The sequence below is a fragment of the Oculina patagonica genome, chromosome 9 (genome assembly GCF_052425735.1).
Source record: "Oculina patagonica isolate OP01 chromosome 9, crgOcupat, whole genome shotgun sequence".
Classification (NCBI taxonomy): domain Eukaryota; kingdom Metazoa; phylum Cnidaria; class Anthozoa; order Scleractinia; family Oculinidae; genus Oculina; species Oculina patagonica.
Window position 1 is genome coordinate 15,141,810 of NC_135766.1, and position 19,401 is coordinate 15,161,210.

The 19,401-nt window shown below is 37.6% G+C and overlaps 1 protein-coding gene across 1 annotated transcript; it reads left to right on the forward strand.

The window, feature by feature from the left end:
• Nucleotides 1–741: 741 nt before the first annotated feature.
• On the forward strand, nt 742–17,165 carry LOC144666821 (band 4.1-like protein 3). Its single transcript, XM_078528226.1, has 16 exons — nt 742–903; nt 3,821–3,925; nt 5,989–6,037; nt 7,659–7,731; nt 8,071–8,115; nt 8,695–8,747; nt 10,024–10,103; nt 11,236–11,282; nt 12,237–12,324; nt 13,479–13,567; nt 14,036–14,102; nt 14,392–14,561; nt 15,380–15,483; nt 15,998–16,096; nt 16,715–16,751; nt 16,893–17,165. The coding sequence occupies exons 1-16, from the start codon at nt 832–834 to the stop codon at nt 16,894–16,896; spliced, it is 1,182 nt and encodes a 393-aa protein (XP_078384352.1). The 5' UTR covers nt 742–831; the 3' UTR covers nt 16,897–17,165.
• The last annotated feature ends 2,236 nt before the right edge of the window (nt 17,166–19,401 follow it).

The window sequence follows — 19,401 nt, forward strand, 5'->3', positions numbered from 1 at the left end:
CTGAGTGCTGAAAATCTGGAACACAGTCATGAAAAATGACAGAAAATGCTAGCAATTCTTTTTTGAAGAAAAAACGAAAAAAATGCTCGTTTTCCCAAAAAATGCCGAAAAAAAATGCTAGCATAATCGAGAAAGGCCTACCTCCGGCCCAGCCAAGAAAAACCCAAAACTGAAGCCTTAATTTCGGTCGTCTTCCTCTGGTCGCTTACTGAGAGGAAGACGTCTAAAATTCAGGCTGCCAAAACTACGAATAAATTAATAGCAGATTAATTAGCATTGATCCCAACCATTTTATTCCCGTTTCTCGGCACAATTTTGCCCAAATCTCATTTCCCAGCCTGTTGTTTTCGAAAATTTTCCCAAATCCCAGTCCAAGTTATTCGACCATTGATCTTTGTTTTTGAATCCCAGTCCCAGTGAGACAAATCCCATTTTTCCAGTGAAAATTTTCCCAAATCCCAGTTCCCATTTTACCCCTTCAGGCCGCTCACAGTAGCGAAGGGAGGTCAGTTCAAGAAAGAACAAAGGTTATTTTACAGACGGTCCCTAGCTACTGACAGTTAATAAGAGCCACATAACACTCTGATGAGGGATATGATTTGTAAAATTTTAAATTAAATTACGTCGCTCACGGCTCAGGTACGGCTCAGGTATAATCGGGTCCCTACCCCACCCTGGACATATCAAGCTTCTGCGCTACCCACAATTCAACAGAACAAAAACAGATTGCGATCGAGGCAAGTTGGCGTGGGGAGGGTTCGATTCTCAAGGCGTACAGATTTTGTATTGCTTGAAGTTTCACGTCAAAATTAGCACTTATTCTGCATCACTATGGGAAAGTCAAGCAATCTGCGCTGCGAAGTTCAACTGCTAGATGATCAGAGCGAAGTTGTGGAGCTAGATGTAAGCCTTTTCTTTTTTGTTAACGACGATTTTGGCGTTTCAAAATGGTGGCCTCAATGTTTAGTTTGTATGCAGTGATTTATAGTTGTATGTTTGCTAATATTAGTAGTAGTTTACGATTTGGGGAAAACTGTTTGTGGTTGTGAGTTAAAACACGTTATTAAGGAATTTTCAATTAGTATATTAGCTGCAAGAAATGCGGGAAGATCTCAGGACGATAAAAAGATAAAATTATTCAAATCACATGTCTTGTTTTTGCATGCAGAGCGCGAGCGATCAAATTCCAGTTAAATAATTAGATGGACTGATTTTCTTTTACTAGAACTGCGAGATTTCGCTTGCTTGACAAATATGCAAACTTTTTTTTTTTCGTGGTATATGCCCAATCGTGTAGTTATTGCTATAAAAAGCTGATTATAAATGCTAACTGTACAATCAATTAAATTAAATTTCAAAGAAGCCGTTACGTTAAAAGGTAAATTCCTGAGGCATTTAAGCCTTCTTTGCCGCCTAGAGTAGACGGAGTAACAACAAAAGATTTAATCTTTTTGTTCCTATCTGATCTTACTGTGTGTAAGGAAAAGTAGCTAATTTTACCTCTGGAATTTATTGCCTTTACAGTGTAAATACATACATGTAGATGCATGCGATTACTAGTAAAGAGTTTACTAAACAAGTCATTTGTTGATCATTATATTTCCTGGTGTTTATCAATCAAGCACAGTGTTAGAAGTTAATGCATGACTGTTACAGGGTTTAAAATAATAATCATCATGTATAGGCTGTCTGCCTGTCACTTCAGACTGTTTGCTTTTACAGTTGAATCAATAACCCTCAATAACTCCAACCTTACGCTAACTCGAATCTTTTTCGATTCCCCTCCAGGTCATTTTCTTACCAATTTTGCCCTTGATAACTTGAACTCCCAGACCTAATTCAATTTCTCTTACGTAAAGGTTCGAGTTATCAGGATTCAGCTGTATGTCAAAACCATTTTGTTTGGCACAGGCTATTCCTAACACATTGTTAAATGATTTTAAAAATAAATTATCATACCCATTAATTTTTATACCTGTCAGCCGTTCAAAGATCAAGCAATTGAAGTTGCCCATTTTCTCTGCATCTGCATGTAACATTTTGCTGTTGCATTGTTAATATAGGAATCTATTGACAAATAATTTTTGAAAATTAGTTTTCTTAAGTTAATATCTAACAAAATGTTGTTTGATTTTTGTTTTTCAAAAATCCACCTGACCCATAGTTTTACAGATAAAAGTTTGGAAAACTAAAATATGGCTATGCTTTATATCTGTTCTTAGCATTTCATAAAACTTGTTCTTTACTTTGATAAATCCTTTTTTTACTTGGTTTTGTGGTTTCATTGGTTTTACAGATATTATTCATGGGCATTTACTAATAGCGTCGCGCACAAATTATAAAAATAGATTTGGTCTCATGAGACCCCCCGCGTGACTCAGACAAACATTGCAGTCGGCCATAAGCGATTGTATGCGAGAGAGCGTCAATACGTGAAGAAAACAAGTGAAAAGTTAGGTAAATCGGAGTGTATGCTTTCTCAAAGGGTCAAGAATGGTTAGTACAAAGCACAGCTGTCATGGTGAGTGCAAAACCGACTCAAGGTATCCTGAACATTGGCCAAAATCGCTCTTAGAGCTGGAGGAATCGGGGAAGAAAGTCTTCATTCCATTCGGCTTACGGTACGAATTGCGAAACGAAACGGTACTTTACGAAATGGTACTTTGCGAAACGGTACTGAGGTAAAAATATTGTAAAAATATTGAATGGGGCAAATAAACATTGATTGCAAAACAGGTATAAGTCATGATAAGTCGACCCAGGTTTGTGTGAGGGATAGATGTGATGCCTGCTTTTGAATCGAAACTTGTCGTGTCGCAAGAATTTATTTTTGAACATGAATCAAAAATGCAAAACGTGAATGAAAGTAACATCAAAAATAAAAAATAAAGACGCCTGTAAAAGCACTACTCTCGCTTTAGTCATCCGAAAATGAAGAAAGCGAAATCTCTCTGCCGCCGAGGATTTCTTATCTTTATTATAGTGCATGAATGTACGCCGCCCGGCGCGCCAGGTTGTAAATAAAGGTCGCGATGGTCACGTTTGTCATGCTTTCTTGTAATGTGTAGTCATGAAAACGAATGGATTAAAAGTCTGTTTTTTAACATGGCGAACGTTTATTAAGATCGAATAAAAGTTTCACAGAAGGTTCAGGAATTTTTGGCTTTTATTTGCGGGAAATGTGTTATCTTTCGGGCGACAAACGCCGACAACTGTGATAATGCAAATGACTGCTATACCGTTCAGCTACATTTTTGCTGATAAGAATTATTTCGAGCCGATCAAAATAGCTATTTACCGTCAATACTAAATTTGACGCTAGGTTCGTGATTAGTGTTTAGTAATACGATTTTTATGGCTCGATAGTAGTCCAGCCTTTATATATTCCGTAACATGTTTCACAATTTGGTCGTCACGAAGGGTTGTCGTTTTCCGCTTAATTTTAGCCCTCTGCACTTCAGCCATCGTTTTAACTGATCCACAGTGTAGTTCTCTGCTTCACTTTCAAATTTCGAGCCAGGATCGCCATCATCTTGCGTAAGAACGGCCAAAGACCGAAGCGAAGTGCTCGAGAGCGACATAATTTCTTCATATCGCTCGTGTAGTTTGTCTGAGTCAAGTGGGGGGTCTCAATTTTGGTGACGTCATTTGTGCGCGACGCTATTTCTTGTATAGTTTTTTCTTGTCCCTGCAGGCCAGGGCTTGGAAAAATAGCTCAAAACTCGTAAATTATCCGCAGATACATGTTCTTCTGTAAAAAATCTAATAAGATGTTCATTGTTAGGATTACTGATTTAATTTTTTCATTTTTCATTTATAGAAAAATGCAAAAGGCCAGGTGTTATTTGACAAGATATGCGAGAAAATCGAAGTTGCTGAAAAAGATTACTTTGGTTTGCGGTACATTGACGAGAAGGACGGTCAGGTAACTGAATATGAAATGTTTGTTATTATACACTGTACACCGAAGTCTTAATCTGTTCTTTGAGAACCTTTTTGTACAAAAAAATAGATCATATTAGTTTAGTGTTACTATATATTTTTGTTAGTCTAGATTATTAGGGAAGTTGTATCTTTTTCAATCCTTTAGCTTATTTCTGAAATGATTTTCATGCCTGAATCTTTGTAGGGCCTTTTTTTAGGGTGGGAGGCAAGGAGAGACTTATTTTAGGGGGTAAGGGCTTGTTTTTGGGGAGGGGACGTACAGTATTTGATTTACAGGGATGTCGCTAAGAGCTGGCTGCTGGCTGCCGGCTAATTTATGTTTATGGGTCGGCTTAGTGTTTTCTTAGTCACATCCCTGGATTTACATACAATTTGTACTCTAGTAAGTGAAATTGGATCTAATCTTGGATGTTGTGTTGTGTATAGCGCGTGTAAGAACCTACTTTTTTCAGGGTTTGGCAAAACAGGTTATTGTTTTGTGGGGTACTTATTGACAGTTTAGGCTAAGTAGGTTCTTAATTAGGTTCTTAATTTGTACAGAGTAGACATTGTTGTTGATTGCCAGAAAATAGTATTAAATCTGGTCTGGTCTTCATTATAAATATTTATTAATGTACCCATGTTGCCAAAAGTCCAACAACATTAATTGATCAATGATACAAATAACAGTGGTAAAAAATGATACAATGGTAAAAATATACCCTATAATTCCGGTTATAAGCCCTGGGCTTATACAACTTCGTAAGGGGTTTTCGGTGGGCTTATAAGCGGAGGGGCTTACATATCCGGGAGGGCTTATAAGCGGAATGAAAAAAACGTTTCGAAACTAGCCACGGGAGTGTTGATGGAAATACGTTTTTTAGTTAAAAACGCGTAATAAAGCAACATTTAGCCCTATTCAGTACTGTCGTCCGGTAGAGGGGGGCTTATATCCGGGGGGGCTTATAATCGGATGTATTTTTTTGTTTCCAGGATAATGGGCCTATAACCGGGGGGCTTATAAGCGGGGGGGGCTTATAACCGGAATTTTACGGTATATATATATAAATTAAATAGTTAAACCCCACATATAAGAACCTGTTGGAATTTGTTTGGCTAAATAGGTTCTTATATTTTGGGGTAATAAAAAAGCAAATTTCTGCCAGAAGGTTCTTAAATCCCTAGGTTCTTACATGTGGGTTTTTACTGTAACTGCACTGTACAAGGTTTTTGCTTTGAGACTGCATATGCAAGGTCCACACAATGCTTGGAGATAGAGGATTATAGCAGAGCTCCTTAGCGACCCAAAGGGCTGCAGAGCAGAGCCCCATAACCATAATGCAGGCATAGAAAAATTGCATACAAATAGGAGAACCCTTGCATCTCATTTATCATGGTCATCTTGACTAGTGGCATGTTTTGCGGGCGTGTGCGCCCAACAAAAACGCTGTCGTGCAACATGACCTCTGACCAAGTTACGGTCTTCCATTGGATCGCGGGCGCAAGTTCTTTTTTTTTTCTTGTCAATGGTCAGTAACTTTGGATTTACAAAAAGGGCAAAGTAAATAAACGGGGAGCTCCGCTTTTAGGCTTGGCTAAATCTATTTAATATTGATGCAAAAAATATAAAGATGGACAGTAAAGTAGCTAAGGAAGAGCATTGTCTGCTGGCCACTTTTAAAAACTGAGGAATAGCAGTCTAAAAATTTTAAACCAACAGACAAATTATTGTATTTGTTGTGGTTCAAATTTTTCCTTGGTTTAAAATTTTTCAAACCAGTTTGATTTTTATTTCCCTTTGTTTAAGATTATGATAATGAATTTAAGACAATGAAAACTAAAAATCAAACTGGTTTGAAAAATTTTAAACCAAAGATAAATTTAAACCACAACATATTCAAGCAGTTAGTTTGGCTGTGTTTTGACATAAGCTTTCAAGACATCTCGTAGTGGTGAAAATAACACTAACCTTGGTTTAGTGATCAATGAAAGGCATTTTGTCAAACAGTAGTAAATACTGTACATGTACAAGCACCCTTGTTCATTGTAATCTCTTGGTTGCAGTACAACTGGCTGGATCCATTGAGACCTATCAAGAAACAACTCAAACATGGTAAGGCTTGTATTAAACCTTTAGCATATGTAAACTGGGCCATTTCAAGTTTAGCAAGATTGTGTGGTTCCAGAAAATATCCATACCCCCACCACGGAGGAAATTGGAAATTTGGGGGGGTCAAGGGCCCAATAAATTCCGAAGAGGAGGGGGGTTGCCAGTGGAATTATGTTTCCAGACGGTCAAGTTTGATGCAGTGCAAACTACAAATAGTTTCAAAAATCGTTTCTTACCTACTTTACAAATGTTTTACATAGCAAAAATAGCACTCTGGGTTCTTGATTCACAATCGCTTTACATTTAAAAGGGGTTTTTTTTCTCCTGAAAGCACACTGAAAGCGAATAATTTCACTGAAATCCTCCATGTTCGTTCGTCCGCCATTACTTGTTACCAGTCCCCCGAAACGTCACGTGGTTTGACCGAAAGGCACTGGTGTCAAGGGTTGCTTGTTTCACGTTCGATCGAAGGAAAATCGTCCTTGTTTGTGAAAAGTTTTATGTTTATTAGCGATGAAAATAGTGTATGATGTCAGAAACTCGAGATTAACATGGTTTTGTTATTTCTGGCTATTTGTTTGTAATTTTTCTGTTAAATTTTGCTTTCTCAGCGAGCATTAGCGATTTTGCGATCACGTTTATGGTGAATGTTTATGGTTTATATCAACACTTCAAATCCGTGTTCTGATACATTTTAATAGCGGTTTTCTAAAGCGATTGGAATGAAAAGGGATGGATGGTTATACAACAAGGTAATTTGACAAGTGACTACCAGATATTTTGTTTGTTTACTTTTGAGGAAATTTCTTATTTTGTCTTCAGCAGTACATGTAACGTATGTATCGTTCTAACATATCTTCCGATCGATCAGTTATACACTGTAACTGTTTACAAGAGAGGTGGCCTAAAATTTAGAGCATTGTACAATCTTTTTTTCCAGAGGGGCTGGGGGGTACGCAATATACTTTTGGAAATTCCGGAGGGGTGGGGGGGTTTATTTTTCTTAACAAAAACGGAAATTCCAGAGAGGTGGGGGGGTCTTACGTGAAATACCCTCCGTGGTGGGGGTATGGATATTTTCTGGAACCACACATTGAAGACATACATGTATCAGTACAGGGTTAGGCTTAATCTGAAGTAAGGCAAAGTCTGCGTCCGCGCCTAGTGACTCATCAGGCTGGAGCTGATCCTGGTTTCAATAGCTTGAAGCAGCTGGGAGTATTTCTACTCCCCCCTGGATGGGATGCTTGTCTATCGCTGGGTTACCCTCCAGCATTATTTCTTTGGTACCCCATTAATTTTATACTCCTGGGTGAGGAGAGGTACTCTGAGAGTAAAGTGTCTTGTCCAAGAACACAACACAGTGACCCCGGCCAGGGCTCAAACTCAGCCTGCTCAATTCGATACAGAGTCCAGCACACTAACCATTAGGCCAATGGTGTGCCTCTTTCTAAAGTACATGTAAAATATTCACAAACACCATCAGGAAAGCACTGAGGAATAAACAAGCAATACATAGAGTTGTACATAGTTCAACATGTGTTTGCTGGGTTACTCTCTAGAAAAATAGAATGACAGAATTTCACCCAGCTTATAGAAAAAAAATTAAATGTTTTTTTTTTAGAGCCGTATCATTTCTACTTTGCTGTCAAGTTTTATCCACCAAACCCCACTGCTCTTGTTGAAGATATCACAAGGTAAGTAGAATTTGCAATTAACTAAATTAATGTCAGAGTGACCTTCAGATCACAAAAGAAAAAAAAATATTGTGATTGTTTTCTGTTGGAGTACATGAATGTAACTGTTCCTATTTTTTAACTTTGATTTTGGTTAGTAGTGGAAATTACAAAAATGTTGACAGTATTTAAATTTAATTTTTATTTGTCTTTATACAGTTTTAGCATTGGTATAAGTAAAATATTTTCTTGTTGATATGTAAAACTTTAGTCCAGTTAAAAAACAGTCAAGACATGTAGTTTGTGTTAGTTTAATTACTACATGTATTTAATATGATGTTTTATTTCATTGTTGTTTAGGTACTTGATGGTTTTACAACTTAGAGAAGATCTTCTTAAAGGAAGGTGAGATATAAAGCTGTATGGGCCATAACAGTGAATATGTTGTGGTTTAATTTTATCTCTGGTTTAAATTTTTTCAAACCAGTTTGATTTTTATTTTCCTTTGTTTCAGGTTATGATAATGAATATGAGACAATAGAAAATAAAAATCAAACTGGTTTGAAAAATTTTAAACCGGGGATAAAATTAAACCACAACAAATATGTTATCTTATGAATGGTAGCATGTAAATTACTGTATTTACAAAATGCCTGCATTAACATGTGTTGTTACAAAATGTAAAATGCTCGAGTAAGCTCGATAATAAACATAACATTGCTGTGATTTTGTTCATCAAGTATCTCTACCTGAAAGGGAAATTCTAAGAAACATACATGTAAGGTTAATTTTCCAAAAAAATTCTTACCCAGAAATGGAAAAAACTTTAGTTTCTGGCCTCAAAAATAGGGGGTCGACTTATACACTGGATCGACGTAATACATGGGTAAATATGGTAGCCTTAACTATAGTTAAAATAAATAATATTGTTGCAAGATACCTGTAGATGTACACTGAGGATCTCCATTGTTGTTCATTTTGTAGACTGCAGTGCTCCGTTCCTATTCACGCCCTTCTTGGTTCATTTGTTGTGCAAGGTAAATTCAGGCCACACAGGCCGCTTTATTAGTGTTAACATGGAACTGACAACAATAAAAGTGGCCTTTACCTTTGGGATTTTACTTTCAGTAATTATGAAATTATGTCTGATGATTGTTTCCTTGTTCATAAGACCTAGAGGCTTCAGGGCTCGAGACTAACGGCCCAGGGGGGGGTACTCCGGCTTGTAAATGACAGGGATGATCAAATGGAGGCAAAACTCAGGACCCAAAAAAATCCCTAAGTCTTCCGACATTACCCAAAAAAATCCCTGGACCAAAAATAACCCCTAAAAAATCCCTTGTTAAATTACCCCTAAATTGCCAGGAGGGGCAATAACATAACACAAAGAATGCTTGTTTTGTTTATACATCATACCATAAATACGCCAAGGCCGCACCAAGGCACTTTAGTTAGTTTTTAATACCCCAAAAAATCCTCTATCTAAATCAAGTCACCCAAAAAAATATTAGCCAAATTTTCCAACCCCAAAAAATCCCGGAATCGAAAATTTCAAACCCAAAAAAATCCTTCGATCATCCCCGTCATTAACAAGCCGGAGTACCCCCCCCCCCCCTGGGACTAACGGTAGCCAACTAGCCAAAGGCTACTAAAATTTAGGTTTTGGCTACCAGGTTTAGCATTCCTACTAGCCATTTGGCTAGTGAAAAACTCGGAAAAGTCAACTGTTCTTGATAGAAATCATAATACCTGACTAGTGAAAAATTACTTTTGGCTAGTAAAATCTGACATGTCACTAGCCAGTAAACCAGTGAGTTAAAAAGTTAGTCTCAAGCCCTGAGGCTTGTTGAATAGTAGGAGGTTAAGTCTGGTCAAGCCACGTGGCCCATACTGCTGAAGCTTATCCTGTTTTCCATAGCATGAAGCAACTAATTTAAGTATTTCTACTCCCTCCTGGATGGGGTGCTAGTCCATCGCAGGGTTACCCCCCAGCAGTAAATTCGCCGGTACCCATTTACATACACCTGGATGGAGAGAGACACTGTGAGAGTAAAATGTCTTGCCCAAGAACACAACACAGTGACCCTGGCCATCGCTTGAACCCGGACCGCTCCATTCGGAGTCCAGTGTACTATCCATTAGGCGGCATTGCAGAGTAGGAAGTGGGGGGGGGGAGGGGCTGTAATAGGGGCTTTTTATGGAACTCCACATTCTTGTAAACAGAGCTGGACAAACTGACTTGACTTTGATTGTCTTGCACTTTTTAATCCTTTAACATGAATAAAATACTTAATATTTAATTTGTGTTTGTAGCTGAAGTTGGAGACTATGACCCTGATGAGCATGGAGAGGGCGCAGGATATCTTTCAGAGTTTAAATTCTGTCCTAAACAGGTACAAATAATACCAAATAAAAATTAATACAAGGCTAAGCACTTTTGTTATTTCCTCAGTCCAACACAATTGTTCAAGAAATAGGAAGTTAAAATATAGAAGCAGTGTCTGGTCAAGGCAGGGATGTTACTAAGAGCCAGCTGCTGGTTAATTTCACCAGCTGAAAGAGAACTTAATTTCGGCTGAAATTTCACCTGAAAACAAAGACTTGGGAAAACTTTTAGAGCTGCTAGGACCAGAAAAGCCAGCTGGGCTTGTCAATAAGCCGGCGTAGTGTTTTCTTAGCTACATCCCTCCCAAGAAAACCAAAATTGGCTTGAGAGATCAAGAATTTTGAGAAACCAAGGGTTTAAGAAATCGGGATTCTACTGTATGTGTATCTTCTCAATTGAAACTTGAACTACCGTATTTACTCGAATAAGCGCCACAGCACTTATTTAATTTTTCGCGCCTCAAGTGCGGCGCTTATTCAAGGGCAGCGCTAATTTGAGGGCGGCGCTTATTAAAAATTTGCACGTCACAAAAAATCTTTAGTTATCTTTTACAGTTATTGAAAAGAGCGTCTTTTGATTTTCAGTATTCCTCTCTTGCTGAGACAGAAGTGGCGCTAACTGTCCTGGCAAAGTTTGCGTCCTTCACAACATTTACAGAACTATGTATTGCAATAGTGTTGAATAGAAAAACTTATGGGAGACCGATAAAAAAACATTCATTACTGCAAAACATCGCTTTTGATGCAAAGAAATGTTTAAGCTTGTTTTAGAGTTGCTTTGTAGTGCCGTTTTTAGTTAAACGAAATTCCTCAAATAAGCGCCGCATTGGGACTGCGGCACTTATTCGGGGGGCGGCGCTTATTAATTTTTTGTCCCAAATGTGGCGCTTATTCGAGGGTGGCGGTTATTCGGGGGCGGCACTTATTCGAGTAAGTACGGTAAGGAGGAAATGGAGGGGAAAAAAACTGTAAAAATCTATGCTAAAAGATCAGGTTTACAAACAGCTGTGTCACAGTCCGTGCTTTTAACATGATGAATTATCAATGAGTTTGCAAAGCAACAATAATGCCACTATGGGAAGTAGATCTGCACCTTCTGCTCCATGTGTGTGTTGAATTGTTTTTTTTTTACTTTTGTAGCCAGATGAGATGCTTCGGAAAGTACATGAGTTTCACAAGAAACACAGGTTTGTTTGTACAGTCATCTTTTAATTTTAATGTAATGCAACGTTAGAAAAAAAAACTAAAATTCCAAACTAGCTGTAAATATCATTGAAAATCGACTTCTTAATTCCAAATCCTTGACATACTACAACCCTCCAAGTTAAGACCATTTTAGTCGCCATGGCGACTAAAATTTTGGAGCTGCGGACTAAATTGGAACCAAAGTCGCCAGCCTGGCGACTAAAAAATTTTGAGAAGAAGGATTGAAAGCATGAGCTTAATTTGGTGACTAAAATTTTTCACTGGCGACCAAACCGTGAGCAGTCGGTGGCCAAGTGGCCACTAAGGAAAAAAATAAACTTGGAGGGTTGTACTAAATTTGAAAAAAAAAAGGAAGAAGATAAGAAAACATACTAGATGAGTAGTTTACACTGTACATTGTGGCCCCTAAAAAAGCCAAGGAAAAAAATTGTAGATGAAGAGAAACCTGTCAATGAATCCCTGGAAGCGTTGCAAGGCTGACCACTTGGCTATATACAGGACATGGAGTACATGAATTCAGGACCACCTGCCAACACAAATCTATAACCTGGTTTTCACTAGCGACGCAAGCACAAGCGCAAGGATAACAGCTCTTATTTCACCATGAAAACGGCTTCGACTCAAGTAAAAGCACAAGCGCATTGCATTTTGATGCTTGTGCTTGTGCTTGCCACAAGCACAAGGATTAAAATTTGTCCTTTATGCGTGATCGCGTCTGTGCTTGCGCTTGTCGTTACGTCGCTAGTGAAAACCAGGCTTATACAGTCGGCAGCTATGAGGATTTCAACGCGGAAACATCCTTATTAGCACCCTAACCCCTAGGCCACCACACCTCTTTGTAATAAGTATTATGGTTTCACTCTTTTACAATTTGCTGACTTGGTGTGAAAGGGATACAGTCGGCAACTAATTATTTAAATATTCCAACCTTGCAGGGGAATGATGCCAGAGGATGCTGAGTTGCAGTATTTGGATAATGCCAGGAAGCTTCCTCTGTATGGAGTCGACCTCCATCAAGCTGTGGTGTGTAGCGTTTTCTTGTTAAATTAATTGTTCAGATACGTGCTACTAAACAATCCTCTGTAATACAACACTTACACTGTTAATGAAAGGAGTGCTTGATTGATTTGAATGAGAGACTTCAATCTTAGACAAAAGTAACTGACACATTGACTTTGCTTTGCAGTTTTTATGGCAAATTTACCACTAGCTTTAAATGTTATCACACTCTGCTAACATAACCCCCTCCCCCCATTCAATGTTGTATGATTGTAGCAAAGGGCTGTCAAAAACAAACTACAACATTGATAGGGGAAGAGGGGGGAGGGGGGTTGAAAAGAGGCACAGAAGGCTGAAATTAGACCAAAGTTTAATTACAATCAAATAGAACCAAAATGATGTGTCAACACTTTTGTGAGTCAATGATTGTTGATTACTGTTTGGTACCAATACATTATGTACATATAGTTAAAATGTTGTTGTAAAAGGACAGTTATCACAGGTCAAAAAATTGTGGGAAAGAATTTCAAGGTCAAAGAATTTAATATCTAGTCAAGCAAAGTTCTTAATATTACGATATCTTGTAAAAGTCAGGTACAAAGATAAACATGTTATTTTGTTTTGATCTATCTTTGATCGACTGGCGGTCTACCAGGAGAAATGAAGTTATTATTAAGATTTTTTTAAGTTTTGCATGTTGGATGCTGTTGAATACAAAATTTGTTTTCTGCATTTAAGCAAATGTAAACATAAACTGGCTTCTTTTATAGTGGAAACTCATTTTCCTGGTCAGAGAAAAGTCAAAGGATTTTTGCTTGAACATTCATGAAAGGCAACCTTGATAAAATAAATGGGAATTGGGAATTTACAGTGCGATCTTCCACTAGGTGGCTCTTCTTGATCCCACTAATTCCAGATCGAATTGGAATTTGTATGCTAGAACATATTGATATCACTTATAAAATGCTTATTATGATAAATGTTTGTTTTAATAATCCAGCGAAAACCGTGCATTATTTTTTTTGTAATAAATGGGATAAAATAAAATAAAATGGGAATTATTCATTTCCAAATTATTGTATTGGAATTTCTAAATATTATTGCCTTGAACAGGCAATAATAATTTTTACTGTAAGTTAAAACTCCTAATGTGGTTGTTCTGTTTTGACCTGCTTCAGGATGCAGAAGGGCAGCCTGTGATCATTGGAGTGTCTGCTTGGGGCGTTCACATCTTCCACAACAACAGACTGATCAACAAATTTGTTTGGTAAGCACAAAAAAAGTTTTAAATTCAAATAATTGTAGACTTAACAGACGCAGGCTTTGAATTAAACACCTACTGTTTTATATAATCTACATGTACATATTTGTAAGTTTTGACATTTGGTTCTTTTGTCTTTGGCTCACCTGAACTAACAGATATGAAAAAACTGAAAATAAGAATTTTGCTCTGTACGATGTAAGTTAAGTGTTAACTGTCAAATATTTAATTAAAATCATATCGCTCTGGATATAAAGACACATCTGGTTGAATCCTTTTCAAAATTATTATCTGTAAAGAAAATACATGTAGTTTCCTTAACAGTTTTTTAATCTTGTACTGTGAATATTACTGCTTTCATTTGAACATCAAATCGTGTATATTGCAATAATTTATTATTGCAATACAGGTATACATTGTATTGCAGTAGTTTGAAGTTGAAATTTCAATTTATATGTTGTCTGTTTGTAACAGGCCCAAGATTGTGAAAATTGGCTTCAAAAAGAAGAAGTTTACATTAACAATCAGACCAGCAAGTGAGGTAAGCTATACTGATAATTTTGTTTTTGTAGTTGTTGAAAGGTACAGTCAAATGGTAAAGACCAGTTCTGTATGGAATGCTAAGTCCATCCCAGGGTTATTTCAAGTGTTTAAATTGCCAGTACCCATTTATAAACTTGGGTGGAAAGAGGCAATAATTATGGAAATCACCTCTAAGAATTAATTTAACTGACATTATTTTTTTGTTTCCTTGGTCAACACTGTCTTCTGATTATTATAATTATTATATAATTGTTTTTTTCTTTTTTTTTTCTTCTGACACATCCCAGAATGACTATTATGTTGCAACAGTGTTGAGTTTCAAGTTTGGTAGTTTGAGGGCCACAAAACGACTTTGGAAAGTTGGAGTGGAAAACCATTCATTCTTTAGACTGTCCCAGGCTGATCTGCCACCTAAAGATGTTGGATTCATCAAACTTGGCTCCAAGTTTAGATACAGGTCCGTTGACAAACCCTTGATTGCTACAATCTTGAATAGCCCTTGGAGTTTACTTGTACATGTACCGGTACTTGGTGTAAAAGTGCTTGAATCTTTACTTATTCTTGGAGAGTAAATGCGAATTCTAGCATTGCAAAGTCCTTCATTTTTGTAGCTGGAACGTTTTTATTCTTTTTCTCAATCAATGATTTCATCAAAATCAAAATGCATGCAAGTGATGGGTGATCGCCCCAATCGCCGCAGACGTTAGCGATGATCTGGTATTGTTCTCATATAATCGTCCCAATCGCAAGAAAACTTTTTGAAGTGACATAGGCGATAGAAATGATCAGGGCATTTAGAGAACCAGGCTTTAGTACATGCCCATCTAGAATGCATGTTATTACATTTAATTCATCTCGATTAGATGCCCCCAGCGTTTATTTCAAACTTGGCCCAGGGTGGACCCGGCGTTTATTTGACTTGTGCAGTTTATTCGAGCCCGATTTGCCTTAAGCAATGGTTTTTATTCGTTATTTTTGACAAAAATGTATCAGGCTAATATGCCTACAGCTTATTATACCTTAAATAAATACCCCAGGGGCCTATTTTCAACTTTGTCTTGGAGACCCAGCGTTTGTCTCCAGCGTTTATTCAATACCCGGCATTTAATCGAGAAAATACGGTACATGTAAATCACATTGTGGTTTGTTGTGACTCATTTTCTCCAGCATTCTAACCATTGAACCATAATTTATTTACTTCACCTCCACCAGTTGAATAATGATTGATGGATTGATAGATTGACTGTTTGTTTGTTTTTGCTTGCTTCTCATCAGTGGTCGAACTCAGCACCAGGCCCGACACAGTCAGGAAGTCAATCGTGCTCCCCCAGACTTTGAACGAGTTTCAAGCAAGCGCTTTTCATCAAAAGTTCTTGATGGTAAGTTAAAAAAATAAGGAACACGTGGCCAGAACCCTTTTAGTCCTTAAGTCAACTTTAATTCAATGTACTTTTTTCTTTAAGATAATCTCCTTGGAAAGATAAGTTTTTGTGTCAGCACGCGAGTCTCACATTAAGTTCCTAGTGAATTCCTGCCAGTATGAGTTTGTTATAAGTTTGCCATTTAATGGATATGAAAATTTTTAATGGTTTTTTTAAACAGTTGAATGGTCACACTTCGCCGTTAAACCTATTGGCAAGTGCTTAAAACGGTTTTCATGAAGAAGCATTTAAACGAATAGCAAACGGAATCTAAAGGATTACCTCCGTTTAACGGATGAGCTTCAGTGTATGTTTTCCCTTGTGAGGTCACATACAGTATGTTTTAAGTGACTGTTTTTGGAGCAAAATGGCAATAACTTACCGGTACTTGTACTAATAATGAGAACATGTTAATAACTGCATCTGGCACTTGTACTCTGTTACATGTATGTAATCTTTCTTTCTGTTGTAGGCAATCGCAGAACAGAGATCATCGAGGAGGTGCCCAAAGTGGAGGAAGAAAAAGGAGATGAAGAAAAGAAGGATGAAGAAAAGCCTGTTGAGAAGACAGGTATGTAGAGTTCAACTAACAAACTGGTGTTTTGTGTCCTATCCTTCACCGTTCTTGATTCTCCCTTCCCTCTCCCTTCCCCCTTTTCCCTTTTCCCTTCCTGAAACGGGACTCCCCTACAGGAATGACAGGGTGCTCCTCAAAAAAAAAAAAAAAAAAAAACCCAACCAGGAGCTTATTTTTGGGGGATGTCTGTACCAGTTCTAATGAAAATAAATGAACTGGCACTAACAATTAATTTTGATGACTAGATGGCTGTGTTCAAGTAAATAATTTAGAAATTAAATTTATTTGCATCACAAATGAAAGTACTGCTGCAACAACTCTAGGGGCAGTCAATTTAGATTTCAGCACCCTAAGTAGTACCAGTCCACAATTTTTACCCTCTAAAAGGAACGTCAAGCACCCCTGACATTTTTGTGGGGGGGGGCCCCCTGGGTTTCCCTTCCCTTCCTTCTTCTTCTCCCTTCCTTTCTTCCTTCGTTCCTTCCTTCCATCCTTTCTTTCTTTCTTTCTTTCTTTCTTTCTTTCTTCCTTCCTTCCTTCCTTCCAGCCCTCCTTCCCTTCATGTTTGTTTGTTTGATTAATTAATCACTTCATTGTTATTTTTCTTTGCAGAAGAGCCTGGTGAAGCTCCTGTTGCGACAGTGGAAGGGTAAGCCTCATCTAATTTTTACAAGACAGCAAGTGCAGAAACAGAAACTTAGAAAATGACCGAGCTGCTAAAGAGAAACAGCCAAGACGAAGACATTGCTTTAATCCTCATTAATGATATTTTTACTTTTTCTTTTTTCAGGTAAAAAAAAGGAAAATTAATCTCTTATAACTTTAAAATGTTCATGTCAGTTTTTCATAAGAACGTACGTAATAGATGAACTAATGCGTGAATTGCGCATCAAATTTTGTATTAACCTTTAAACTGTATGCTAGAACATATTGATATCACTTATAAAACGCTTATAATGATAAATGTTTGTTTAAATAATCCAGCGAAAACCGTGCATTATTTTTATTAATTTAAATGTAAGCAGTAAATATCATGCTCAGTGTTCGTTAAACCATTTACGCCCTGAAATCAACATTCAAATTCTCTTCACTGGTGTTCATACATTCCATACAGTTGATGTTGGGAGAATGCCCCCCCCCCCCCCCCACCCACACACACACTACCCCCTTTGGGGCCCCCCCCCCCAAAAAAAAAAAAAAAATTAACCCCCGAACCCCGGGGGTACTGAAAAGGGCTAAATGTTGCTTTATTATGTGTTTTAAATAAAAAACGATTTTTTCCGCTTATAAGCCCTCCCGGATATAAGCCCCTCCACTTCAAAGCCCACTCAAAAACCCTCATGAAGTTGTATAATCCCAGGGCTTATAACCAGAATTTTACAGTATACATTGCAAGTGTTAGAAATACTCCTAGCACTTTTTTGGGGGCTGAACAGTTCCTTAGTTCACATTTATGCATACCTAACGTTTTTTTGTTGTTTGTTTGTTGTTTCTTTGAAGAGAATTTGTATGTTAATCAGCAGGGCTTAAAGAGTTAAAGAAGTTTTGTCGTAAAACATTCAAGTTACTGCAACAAGATTTTTCTAATGTGCCTTGTGCCTTACATGTATATCTTGCTACAGTCAGTTAGGATTTTTATTTTAATAAAATTACAATGGAACCCTGCATTACGGCCTCCCTGTTACTAAGACCAGATTTCTGTGGCCTATTGCTGGCTATGATGTTTCACTGTATCCTTTTTAGATCAGTTTTTAAATTCTTTCAACTCTCTCTGTGAGTGTGTCTTGAGAGGGTAATGTGAAATTAAGTGCCAGAGCTTTGAAAAGTCATGAAAAAAACCAAAGTACTGAAAATATAGTGATGATCTGTGCACTTTTTGTAAACTGCAACAAGTTTTAGATTTTGTTTTATCGATTAACCATTTGGTTGTGCTTTGCATTTGTTATCGATTAGTACATGTATACCTAATTGTTTTAATTATGATGGCCAAAGAAAGATTATAAAAAAAAAACAGGATAGCTTAAGGCTAGTCCTTTACTTCTAAAATATTATTCCGTTTTGAGGAATTGCTTTCTCTTTTTTCGTCTTTTCTTAATTTACTGTTAATAGTAGCCATTCTGTTTTAGAATGCTTGTGATTTAAGTATTTACCAAGGTTTTTATTGCGGAGTAAATGTTTTAGAATACAATTCTGTAATCCGATGTATGTAGTGGATTTCTTTCAAATGGAATAAAGGCCCTGCTTATTAGTAACGATGTTTCTTTGATTATATTATCTTTTTTAAACCGTGAAAACCGAAAGGTTGATGAGTGGCGTTGCGTGACTGCCTGCCAGGCGAGTCTCAAACTTTTGTTGGGGTCACGCAACGCGAATCCCGCAATGCGTGAGGCTCTGAAGTCTGATAGTCTCCCTTCCTTGACCCCTTACATGGTTTTTACGTGAGTGGAGATGCGTTGCACGACATTTCATAACTCGCAAAACAACTCACTATCACCTTCTGAGGAAGCTAAAAGCCCACGTGAGTGGAAACCTCCTTATCCTATCTTTTAGTCTCCCCCCTGCCCCATACAACTCACTGGCATCCACCAGGTTTGACACCAAATGTGCCGATCTTGATATTAGTTTTGCTCAGTTACATAAGGTTGGCCTGCTCGCTGGCTAATCTGGCCAATTATGGTAGAACCCAGTTAATTTTTATATACCCCCTCCCCCTCCACGGAGCCTGGAAATTTGTGAGGGGGGCTGTTGCATTGTTATAGACTGATCCTCGCCCTCTCATTTAGACGTTTGTTCGGCTTAACGGTTATTTTAGCACATCAGTATTACAGAAGCCTCGCGAAGTCGACGAGATGAAGGGTTTGTTCTTAGGGAGTGACCATATCTTTTGCCTGTTGTTCCTCACGAAAAGAGCTTACTGAGAAATGTAATAATAATGTGCGCCAAAAGACCCTCGGGTGGGATTAGCAATAAAACATGCTAATTGTTTTGAAGCTGAGAAAGAGCCTACTGTGAAAATTAAACAAAAAATTAAGCTTACCTTGGATAAAAATTAGTCAAGTTTAGAGTTAGTACTTGACTACTTGCTGTGGTAGTATTGAACACTGATTTATGGGGTTCTTGTTCAAGCAAATTATTTAAAAGTTGCCCGTCAAATCTATCATGTATTAGGTGAGCTTTTCTTCCCTAACTACAGTAAAATGTAATATTTCTAAGATACCAGGCAGCCTTGCAAAGAACGTTCACCGCTGGATATCGTAAACGAAAAAAAAAAATAGCCATCGTGTCAGAACGGGAGGAAA

Bases quoted from the DNA above. Each gene is read 5' to 3' on its own strand.
- LOC144666821 (XM_078528226.1), top strand. From the start codon at position 832: ATGGGAAAGTCAAGCAATCTGCGCTGCGAAGTTCAACTGCTAGATGAT. The intron at 3,926-5,988 runs GTAACTGAATAT...TCTTGGTTGCAG, and splicing joins TTGACGAGAAGGACGGTCAG to TACAACTGGCTGGATCCATT. The intron at 14,103-14,391 runs GTAAGCTATACT...GACACATCCCAG, and splicing joins CAATCAGACCAGCAAGTGAG to AATGACTATTATGTTGCAAC.